A 12,303-nucleotide genomic window follows, 5' to 3' on the forward strand; every position below is an offset into this window, starting at 1 on the left:
TCCATTAGTCCCTAAGCAGAAGGGGATAGATGGCTCAATTGTTTACTGCTTTTTAAAAATAAATTTATATATTTCATTATTTTTAATTATTTGAGTGTTTGTTGCTGCTTGGGGACTTTCTCTAGTTGTTGTGAGCAGGGGCTACTCTTTGTTGCAGTTCACAGGCTTCTCATTCCGGTGACTTCTCTTGTTGCAGAGCACAGGCTTTAGGCACATGGGCTTTGGTAGTTGCAGCCCTGGGGCTCTAGGATACGTGGGCTTCAGTAGTTGTGGCACACAAGCTCAGAAGTTGTCACACATGGGCTCAGTTGCCCCACATCATGTGGAATCTTCCTGGATGGGGGATCGCACTCATGGCCCCTGCATTGGCAGCCAGATTCCTTTCCACGGGGCCACCAGGGAAGTCTGATTGTTTACTTCTTATTGTCAGTTTGTCTTACCAATCCTAGATATCAAATATAATGTGCTTGTCTCAGAATTATTTTGATGGAAAAAAAGAGAGGATGAGATTTACTGTTTCCAGGTCATCCATCTATTATGCACCAACTGAGCAAATAGGAATAGAACCCCAGTGGTTCAAATACCCTCTAATGATACATTTTGAAACTAGAGAAATTTTCTCCCAGAGATGCTCAGCTGGCAGCCCTGCATGGCTCTGAGAGAACAGTATTGCCTTTAATATTTCTAAAAATACTGTGAACATTTTCTTAACAATACTCTTTAAAGATGAAAATAAAGAGATTCCCCAGTGGTACTATTTTGACATCCAAAACTTAGAAAGCAAATCATCTGTGATCTATTTTCTTTATTATTCCCTAAACTAAAATGATAGATCTGCCATCAAAAGCGTTTTTTTTTTTTTTAACTGAACCCCATTCTGAAAATGATAATGAAGTGCCAGTGATGCAGTAAGCAAAATCAGACGAGTTTGATTTCCCATGTTTGTAATTGTAATTGATTATGGAGGCAGGCGCAGTGTCATAAGATTGAAGATTGGGTTTTCCATCTGCTGATAACTAACTGATCCACGCAAGCCACTTATTTTGTTGGTGGCTCAGGTTTTACAGTCTTGCAGCATTATTTATTGGATGCATTTTTATGAGCCAGACATTGTGCTATTGACTGAAGAAGCACTGAACAAGATAGCTAGGGCTCTTTGCTCTCATTAGACTTACAGTTTAGGAGAAAGACATATACTTATATAAATGCAGTAAAGCATGATGCATTTTAATGATTGGAGGGAAGAGGGCCTTGTGGGAACAGCTAGAAGGAGAGGTAGCTTAGAGAGTTGGATGGAGAGTGGGTTTTCAGGAGATGGACCCCATCAAGGGAAAGGATAGGCTGGAATAGGGAAGCTCAGATATTTCACATGGGAAGAGCAGTATGTACAAATTCTTGGCAGCTAGAGAGAGGAGATAGTTTCTAAAATATATGTAGAAAAAATATTTCTTCACTTGTTTTCCTACACTGACATGTAATTCTTAAATTTGTATTGCATTTTTAAAAAGCTTTATTTACTTTTAATTGGTGGATTAAATTAAAATTTTGTGTTGGTTTGTGCTGTTCAACAATGTGAATCATTCATAATCATAATATAATCGTTCATAATTATAATACTCTTTAAAGCTGAAAATAAAGAAACTCCCCAGTGGGTACTATTTTGACATCATATCCCCTTCCTGTTAAGCCTCTCTCCCCTTCCCGCCATTCTACCCCTCTAGGTCATCACAGAGCACCAGGCTTGGCTCCCTTTGTTATTTAGCAACTTCCCACTATCTGCTTTACACATGATAGTATATATATGTCAAGTCATCATATATATATACTGCTTTCTCAAGTCGTCCCACCCTCACCTTCCCCCACTGTGTCCACAACACAACTCTCAACTAAGTTCATCAGTAGCGTTTTTCTAAATTCCATATATATGCATTAATATAGAATACTTGTTTTTCTCTTCCTGACTTCTTTCAGCCTGTATAAGAGGCTCTAGTTTCATCCACCTCATTACAACTGACTCAAATTTGTGCCTTTTAATGGCTGAGTAATACTCCATTGACTAAATCTACCACAATTTCTTTATCCATTCATCTGTCGATGGACATCTAGGCTGCATTCACGCCCTTGCTATTGTAAATAGTGCTGCAGTGAACATTGGGGTATACATGTCTTTTAGAATTGCAGTTTTCTCGGGGTATATATGCCCAGTAGTGGGATTGTTGGGTCATATGGAATTTCCCAGGCACAAAATTATTTTATGTTATGATTTTAGGTTGGTAACTTAAATAATATATGTCATGAAATGAGCATCTCGACTTGGAATTCGGAGAGTATAAATATTTTATATTGTTGTTCAGTTGCTAAGTTGTGTCCAACTCTGTGACCCCATGGACTGCAGTATGCTACGCTTCCCTGTCCTTCACCATCTCCTGGAGTTTGCTCAAACTCATGTCTTATAGTTCTACTTTTTTACCTTTGTATTGATCAATACAAATTAGATTTAATGACATACCAATACCACATGTAGTCATTACACAGCATCTTATAAACAAAGTAAAATATTAACTGAATACAAATAAAATTGATGTGGTCCTAGAAGTCTGTGGCTCTAAGCTCTGTTACAGATACTTTCATGGCAAGCTTCACATTTGTGTTTTGCACACACAGGAGCTGAAGGACCCTCACTGTCGAGATGAGATGGCAGCCGCTCGAGGAGCTCTGAAGAAGAATGCCACAATGCTATACACAGCCTCCCAAGCTTTTCTCCGCCACCCAGACGTTGCTGCCACCAGAGCCAACCGAGATTACGTGTTCAAACAAGTCCAGGAGGCCATTGCCGGCATCTCCAATGCTGCTCAAGCTACCTCTCCCACCGATGAAGCCAAAGGCCACACGGGCATTGGGGAGCTGGCTGCGGCTCTGAACGAGTTTGATGTAAGCATCTGGGTGATGTATCCAGAGGGGAGTATGTTTTCACTGAGAAAACGTATTAGGGATGAAGGGATACCAAGATAGTATTGACTTACCTCTTTTGGAGGCTTATAATAGTAAGATATGTCACTCTTACTAGGAATCTGACATCTTGGTAGAAACCTAGTACTGGTCTTTGAAGGAACTGACAATTATATTTAAGAATCTGATTGTATTCAAGCAGAAACCCTGAATACTGTAACTTTCCTTACTGTTACAGTAAGGACAGTTTTTAATTTGCAAGTTTATCTTCATTATTAAGGGTTTCTGCTATGGCTCAGTGAGTAAAGAATCCACCTACAATGCAGGAGACATGCAGCTTTGATCCCTGGGTCAGGTCAGGAAGATCCCCTGGGGGAGCAACCCAGCAGGCTACAGTCCAAAGGGTCCCAAAGAACCAGACACGACTGAGCAACTAAGCACACAGCACTTCATTATTGAAGAGGCAAATGTCCTAGGCAGTGTAGGTGTACAGTACCCGTATGTTGTGTCTGAGTAAAGCATTGCTCTCAGTTTCTTGATTTTTCAGTCCCTGGCGATCAAACTCCATTGTTCTCTCATCCTATCCAGGATCCCGTTCTTCCTTGCATCAGGACTGCCTCACCGCGCCCCAGGTGGCACCTCTGCTAGTCCCCTGAATGACTCACGTTCTGAACCTGCTGTTTCTAGGGGTGTGTCCCAATGAGGGAAGCAGTGGAAGGAGGGCTCAGTGAGCCTGGGTATATTCGAGGCAACAAAATGAGCTGGAAGGATGCCTGTCATCAACGGTCCAGGCTAACAGCTCTCACCACTCTCTGGGTCAGGATATGGCCCATCTGTGAAAAGTTGGAATTCAGTTGAGTTTATCCCATTTTCAGTGAGAGCCTATATGTGTTGTGAGCTACAGACATTTGTAAATAAGTAGCATCTGCTTTTAAGAGTTATGCTTTCCTATAGAGGAGAAAAAGGACAAAGAATGAACCAAGACTCTAAATGATAAAATACAATGTAACAGAAATTCACAGGAGAAAAATCAGTTATTTAACAGCTGTGTAAAAAAATGATGATTTTGCTCTTGGATATGTAGACATGAATTTTTGGCAGGAGATGATTGACTGCATGTTAGAAAAGAGGACCAGGAGAAAATGATAATTAAAGGCATGGAAATGGATGATACAAAGGAGAGATAATTATAACACTTTATATACAGATAAGGGCTTCCCTAGTGGCTCAGTAAAGAATTCTCCTGCGATGTAGGAGACCCAGGTTTGATCCCTGGGTGTGGAAGATCCCCTGGAGAAGGGAAATGCTACCCATTCTAGTGTTCTTGCCTGGAGAATCCCATGGATAGAGGAGCCTGAAGTCCATGGGATGGCAAAGAGTCGGACATGACTGAGTGACTAAGCATGCACACATACCCAGATAATAGGCATACACAGATAATTCTTCCCTGTTTTCACAGACGGCTCTCCTCTTTCCCTTATTTTTTTAAGTTAGTCAAAGAAATATATATATACATATTGAACTCAGACTATGTATTATTTCCAAAGTATTTTATAAGGATTAATTGTAATAAATTTCAAGTATTTACCAGAAATTGGGCCTTAATATGTAGTGTATTCACAAAGGTTTAGGAGACAACATAAAATTCATTAGAACTAATAAGACACTTCAATAAGTTTATCAGTTTTAAAATAAACATATAAAAGTCACTAGATTTCCATACTGTAAAAAAAAAAATGAAATAATGGAAAAGAGATCCTGTTTACAAAGTGAACAGTAAAAACAATACTTTTATTTTACTAAATTTACAAAATTATTATTTTAATACTTAATTTTATTTATTTATAGATGCTAGAAATAATCCTGATACAGATACAGAGGACATAAGAGAGGAAATTGAATACTCTACTAAGGGGTGAATGAGTGAGTGAAAGTCGCTTACTTGTGTCCGACTCTGTGACCCCATGAATGGTAGCCTGCCAGGCTCCTCTGGCCGTAAAATTCTCCAGGTGGGAATACTGTAGTGGGTTGCCATTCCCTTCTCTGGGGGATCTTCCTGATCCAGGGGTAGAACCTAGGTATCCCACATTGCAGGCAGATTCTTTACCATCAGAGCCACTAGGGAAACCTTTACCAGGGGGAAGTTTTCCTTTTTGGTAAAAGATGTCAGGATCAGAGGTAGGAAAAACTGTTGACCATATCAATTTTTGTAAGATTCATACAGTCCTTATAAGAATTCTAGGAGGGTGTTTTTTTGGAACTTGATAGAGTGATGATAAGGGTTTTTTGTTGGTTTGTTTTTCTGGAATATGAATGGATGAACCCACAATTTAAGGAAACAAAAGTGAGTAGGTCATGCACTTAGATATTAACACATTGTAATGCCATATTTTTAGTGAGTACATTAGACAAAAAATGTCTCATCAGTTAAACAGAATAGAAAATTACAGTGTCAAATACAAAATTATTTCATGAAATGATGCTTTTTTTTTTGGAAATGGTGCTTTTTAAAATTAAGAATAGGTAGATTATTTAGATTTTGATCAATTGCAGTATAATCATAGTTTATTTTATAATAAAAAAGTAAACAGTAAAACCTAAGTGAGGACCTGGTAATAATGTAGAGGTGCACATACAGAGGACTCTCTTGAAGGACAGTCCAGACACTTCAGTAGCTGCCACCTTCTTCCCAAGAACATGATGCCTGCAGCTTCCCGTTCTCATTCTATCTCGATGATTTTCATTAAAAGGAGCCTTTGCTGCTGCTGCTGCTGCTGCTGCTAAGTCGCTTCAGTCGTGTCCGACTCCAGAGTGCCTGGGATTCTCCAGGCAAGAATACTGGAGTGGGTTGCCATTTCCTTCTCCAATGCATGAAAGTGAAAAGTGAAAGTGAAGTTGCTCAGTCATGTCCGACTCTTAGTGACCCTATGGACTGCAGCCCACCAGGCTCCTCCGTCCATGGGATCCTCCAGGCAAGAGTACTGGAGTGGGGTGCCATTGCCTTCTCCGAAAAGGAGTCTTTAGCCACAGTGAATTTAACAATCGAGGCATCACTGGGTATTATACCTTTAGACTCAGAAGATAAAAACTTAAGGCCATATGGGGAAAATCTATTAGTAAAATATGTTGATATACTTTCCACCTGTTCTAATAGGGTGGCATCTTCTCATGCTGGACAAGGAAGGCTTTGGGAAATTAACACATGAATATAATAATTGAAGTTATTTTTAAAAATAAAAACTGTCTAAAAAATTAACTAATTCACTAATTATATTTTGTTAACTTTATATATCATTATACATATTAACTAGGTGGTTTATTCTTACATTAAGTATATGTAAACTAAGTCATTGTATATTCTATTAGCTACGTGTATTAACCAAATAATATTCTATTATTAAATGACTATTAGTTCTCAAGCTATGTAAATTGCATAAAGCATTATTTAATGTCTAAAATTTTGTTTCTCAGATGTTGACAAAAATCAACATGTGGAACTGTCTCAATTAGCGGTAGAATTAGATACTAACTCCATTTGGTGTGGATCCCTAAAAACAGTTATTTAATAAATGCAATTAATTTCAGTACCTTCTCAAAAGTAATAATGCTACCACTGGTGTAATGCTACACCAAAAAATCTGGATAGCACTTAACGATATTTGAAATTTTCTCACTAAAAATAATGTTCTATTGCTCTTTACTTTGTAACAAAATTACACATTTCTCTTCCATATTTACATAATGAATATTTTAGCATTTTTTATTTCCCAGGCATATTGGCTTGAAATTGATTTAGAATTCACAGGCATCTGTCTTGAATTCTAAATGCTATTCTCAGATATTAAACAAATTGATATTACATTGGATGAGAAACTCACTCAGACTTCCTGTGATTTACTTTTCTGGTAACATTCCTTCCTGATGCTTGGTTTAATGCTTGCCAAGGTAATAGGAATTTGAAAAAGTCAAACAACTTTGAGATTCTGAAGTAAAAGGAACCATATAAATAGAAAATACATTTTCAGTCGTCTCCTGATGTTGAAGTCCATTTCATAATAATAGTCATCATTGTGTCAAACAGTTTTTCAAGAGGTAGGATGCAGAAGTGGCTTTGAGTTTCTTAGTAAATTAAGTACAAGGGAAAAATTAGTATTTTTGCCTTCATCTAAAATTATAGGATTGATTTTTACCTGGGTAGTTATAATTAGATCTCAATGATTGGTGATTGATTTTCTGGTGCTGTTATCCTGTCTACATGAATAGTTGCTGTAGTGATTTATCCAATAAAAGACTGAAGTAAGAAACCTGGTATTTTAACAACTTGAAACTGTTAAGACAGTCTCTAATGATACAACAGCAAAAAGTAAAATGACTGCTAATCAGTGGCACTATCAGCCTCTATTTAAAACGTGGCAGTTTGAGGTAGTTAATTTTATCTAGTGAAACTATCTACTGGGGGATACTGGAAAGAGCTTAGAAAAATGTAATGACTGCTCAGAAGTAAATCATGTTATAATGTCAATGCTGACTACTGGAAAACTTTCAAGAATGGGAGAGAGGAGAATGAAAAATTATTCCTACAGAATTTCCTTAAAAGAAAAGAGAACGTACCATATCTTATTTTCTGAAACTTTCTTTTATAGATAAAGATGCTTTCCAAATATGGAAATTCACACCATTCATGACCTAGTCTTTAAAATCAATAGCTATTTCTCTTTTATTTTCTTTTAAATCAGACAATTCCTCTAATATTAATTTCAGATTCCTCTCATCTTAAATGTTCTGGTTGTGTTTTTGCTTCTTTCTTCTCCCATTTCACTTGAGAATTTGCTTGATTAGTAATTCTATTTTTCTTTCATGTTCAGTTTCTTCTTCTGCACTTGTTCAGTCCCCTCAGCCTGTAGGAAAATGTATTCTATAACCAAAAAAGAAAATGAAATAAAATTGACTACCATAATTAACCATATTCTCATATTTCCCCCCTTTTTTTTTTTTTTTGCTTAGTGTTAAGGAGTGATTCCAATCTACTTGCTGCTTACTGGCTATTACCTCTTTCAGCTTGTCATCTGCTCCTGTCTCTCCTCTATGTCCTCATATGTCCACTATGTCTGAGGATCTCGGGGGACCCTGCATTCATGGAACCTTTGCACTCTTATTCTCTAGTTCTTGACTGCTTCAACTTTGGAGGGAGGAAGGTGTTGAATAGTATTAACTATACTTTCCCTTTCATTGTATTACTTCTCATTTGCAAGATTTAAATCTGTGCCTGAGAAGTAGGACAGTCTGGTCACAACCACATTGAGCTGAAATGTCATCATGACATACATACTCTATGTGAGCTGTCACTTGTATTTCTGCCTAATTTTTCATACCTCCCATCTACTTTCTCATGTTTTCTTCTTTTTTTCCTCCTTCTATTTAAATGTATTTTCTTTTCTTGATCTAGTTTCGGTTTTCTCACTGATCTGGTGTTCAGTGGATGGAAATGTTGGAATGTGAAAGTGAGAAATGATGTTACACCTATATTACAGGTGGATGAGGGTGGCAAGGGAATGTAATCCGACATGGTGAAGGGACTGAGTGGGAGAGAATTGTCACTCCCCAGGGAGCCAGTGCTCCAGTGTTCACTCCCTAGAGTGACTTCAACTGTGTGCTGGTCTCAGTGGGTGCACTCATATTCCAGAATATCTAGTCCAAAGAAGGAGGTGAAGCAGAAGGATTCCAGGTGGCAGCAGTCATTTCAGGACACCAGCTCCTGAAATGGGGTCATGGAGAAAAAGTTTCTGGGTATCTGATAGTAATAGCAACCCTGGATTTGGGTTTGGGATCCAGTTGGAATATAGCTCCAGTGGAGAGCTGGAGGGTTATCAGATCACTTAAGTCAGAGGCCCACATACCTGACTTCAGAGATCTGTGTTGAATGAATCTGAAGAAGTAGAGTTTCTCTTTTGACCCCCTTCTCCAAATATCATTCTTTGTCTTTTAGAATAGGAAATTATTTGTTATTATTATTACTAGGCCCAGATAGATGCTCCTGGGCAAGTATGGGTCCCTTAAGGACTCATGAACCAAAATTATGACTGGCTCATGGATTCTCAAAGGGTTTTATTGCTTCATGATTTCTACAACATCAGGTAAGCAGGGAGGCCACCATGAAAAAGACATTTTACTGAGCGTCTTGTTCAGTCCCTTCCCAGTTCTAACCCTCCCTTTTGCTGTGGAAATCAACATAGTTATTTATCAGAAAGGCTTACCCCAGGCCTCCTCTCCTTCTCTGATGTTGTGTACAGTCATTCCTACTGAAATCTGGGAACCTTCATGTTTGGCTAAGAAGATAAAAAGTTTTCTGTGTATTTCTTTACATGAGAGTGAGGGTGGAGAGAGAAGAGGAACAGACCCCATCAGAATACTATAAACACACTGGCAGGAAAGGATTAGCAAGGTGGACGCCAAATGCGTAAAAATGAAAGCCAGTAAGCATGACCGCTTAGCTTTTGGAAAGCAATTTCAGATTTCTAATTCAGGTACTAATAAGATAGGGCAGACAAGCTCGGCAATTTTCTGCTTCTCTGAGTTCATGCCAATATTTTTGAAGGCTTAATGTCTGTACAGTTATATGTGTTAATTTTTAATGCTTTTTTTAAGTATTAAGTGCTTAATACTTAAAAATGCCCTCTACTGTATTCCTATGAGGTGATTCCCACTTAATGGCTATTGGAAGTAGCCTAGGATTTTGGTAAGAGCTCAGAACTTGGATTCAGGTATCTGGCTACTACTTCAAACCCTGTAAGTAACTAAGAATATGTGAACTTAAGTTACTGAGATAGCAACTCTAGGCCTTGGAATAAGGTTTCAGTATAGGAGAGCTAAGAGAGGTCATGAAGGTGTAAAGGAGAAATGCTTACTGAACAGCTATAGTTACTGCAGTGTTAAATGCTGCCATATCATATACACCTACATGCATAGTAGGCACCTAACCTGTGTATGTGACAGAGATAAGATTAGGAAGAGTGAAATCCAAGAATTCCTGGAAGAGGTGGTGCATGAGCAGGAATTAACATGATGAATGTGAATGAGAAGGTTTCTCAGACAGAAAGAACATCCTTGCATGCAGAGGCATGGTGGGTAAAGTATGTGTAAGCTATTTGCTTCTGGAGCCCAGGGAGAAATCTGGGAGGGAGCTGGAGGAAGCTCCCTACAGGGCTCCAGAAGCTGGAGGAAGCTTCTGGGGCCCTGTAGACCATGCAGGGGGCTGGGCTTCAAACTGGAGGCATTAGGGAGTGGCTGGTGATCTAAGCAGAGGGACGCCTGGTCAGATTTGTGTTTTCACATATCCCTCAGGACTTCCTCAGAGAAGGCAATGGCACCCCACTCCAGTACTCTTGCCTGGAAAATCCCATGGATGGAGGAGCCTGGTAGGCTGCAGTCCATTGGGCTGCTAAGAGTCAGACATGATTGAGCGACTTCACTTTCACTTTTCACTTTCATGCATTGGAGAAGGAAATGGCAACCCACTCCAGTGTTCTTGCCTGGAGAATCCCAGGGACAGGGAAGCTTGGTGGGCTGCCATCTATGGGGTCGCACAGAGTCAGACATGACTGAAGTGACTTAGCAGCAGCAGCAGCAGCAGCAGCAGCAGCAGCAGGACTTCCTTGGTGGCTAAGACAGTAAAGCGTCTGCCTGCAATGCGGGAGACGTAAGTTCAATCCTTGGGTTGGGAAGGTCTCCTGGAAAAGGAGATGGCAGCCCGCTCCAGTATTCTTGCCTGGAAAATCCCATGGACCGAGGAGCCTGGTAGGCTATAGTCAGTCTGTGGGGTTACAAAGAGTCGGACGCAACTGAGCGACTTCACTTTTGCTTTTGGCTGCAAGGTGGAGAATGGATTTGAAAAGGGCAAAGCTGCAGTATATGAGAGTGATTAGAGTGAGAGGTTATGCATGTCAGTACATTGTGGGAGCAGAAATGGGAAGAAGTGTATGTATCTGAACCATGTTGAAGAAGCATAATCAATAGACCTTGAGAACCATACTTCTTATTTTCATATATCCAAATAATTAATGTAAGATTTAATTATTCAAACAAACAAACAAGCAAACATTTTTATAATTCCAACTGGGACATCTTGAGAACTTTCAGCCCTTTGTGGGATATTTGATTTTTTATATAATATAACTTTCTTGCATTGATTTCTTTTTTTCCCTGGCTTTTAATTTACAGTCCCACCAATATGACTATTAAATGCCTAGTAATTTATGGATATATATTTTGAATTTTTTTAATCCAAATTCTACAACATCTAGGATTTTTCTAATTTAGTTTAAGCTATTTAGGTTTAAGTGAAAGTGAAAGTGAAGTCGCTCAGTTGTGTCCGACTCTTTGCGACCCCATGGACTGTAGCCTACCAGGCTCCTCCATCTATGGGATTTTCCAGGCAATAGTACTGGAGTAGGTTGCCATTTCCTTCTCCAGGGGATCTTCCCGACCCAGAGATTGACCCTGGGTCTCCTGCATTGTAGTCAGATGCTTTACCATCTGAGCCACCAGAGCTCCAAATTAGCATGCGTTTATTAGTGTTTATTTTACTTTTAAAAAGCAACAACAGACTATTACAGTGGAGAACTATTACAGTGGAGAACTATTAAAGTGGAGAACTTTTCCTATGTGTTAGGACATAATATCAGTAACTACAAGGTAGAAGACCCAGCAAGTCTCATATCTTCTCCCTATGGACTATCTCTGAATTTATCTGCCCTGGTTTCACTCTGGAAACTAAACTCACCAAAATAGTCTTGCTACCCAGAAACAAGCAGTGGTGTTTTTAGCATTCTTTACTATGCACTGACATCTGGTGGTCAAATAGAATATTAAGTCATACTCCAGTGAGTTTCTTTCTACCTGTAAGTGTAGCACAAACTAAATCCATCCTACGTGGTCCAAACTCAGGGGATGCAAGAAGGTGCAGTTGGCCTTCAGAGAATTGTTAGTCTGCTTGTGACACCTTTCTGTACACTAACTTTATGCAATGGATGTTGCATTAATCCGTTTTTGAAATTTGTAACCCTGGGGTGGCAGTAAAGATAGATACAGATGCAGATTATAACAAGAGATGCTCAGGGCAGGTGGAGAGTTTGGGGTGGTTCTGTTGGCAGAGCATGAGGCAGTCAGCCAGCATCTGGGACAAGGTATTCTTCCTGAGCAAGAAAGCAGAGACCCATTTATCTGGCTTCATCATTTATCATTGAGAAATCTTATTCCGGAATATTGATACCTCTCATATCCTCTTGCTTCCAAGAAAATTTAACTTTTTTAAGGTGTAATAAGCCTAAGAGTATTTCCTGATAGCATCATTTGCCT

At 39.2% G+C, this 12,303-nt stretch overlaps 1 protein-coding gene across 5 annotated transcripts in view; it reads left to right on the top strand.

The window, feature by feature from the left end:
- CTNNA2 (catenin alpha 2) overlaps positions 1-12,303 on the top strand; it is a 1,366,346-nt gene that overhangs the window by 470,771 nt on the left and 883,272 nt on the right. For all 5 annotated transcript variants that reach the window (XM_086323685.1, XM_086323687.1, XM_086323688.1 and 2 more), the window contains exon 6: positions 2,665-2,931. In XM_086323685.1, the coding sequence (XP_086179811.1) occupies positions 2,665-2,931 (267 nt within the window). The remainder of the gene's footprint in view (positions 1-2,664; positions 2,932-12,303) is intronic.

The sequence above is a fragment of the Bos grunniens genome, chromosome 11, assembly GCF_055505025.1.
Source record: "Bos grunniens cultivar Pamir isolate PY7600 chromosome 11, Bosgru_T2T1.0, whole genome shotgun sequence".
In the NCBI taxonomy this organism is placed as follows: Eukaryota; Metazoa; Chordata; class Mammalia; order Artiodactyla; family Bovidae; genus Bos; species Bos grunniens.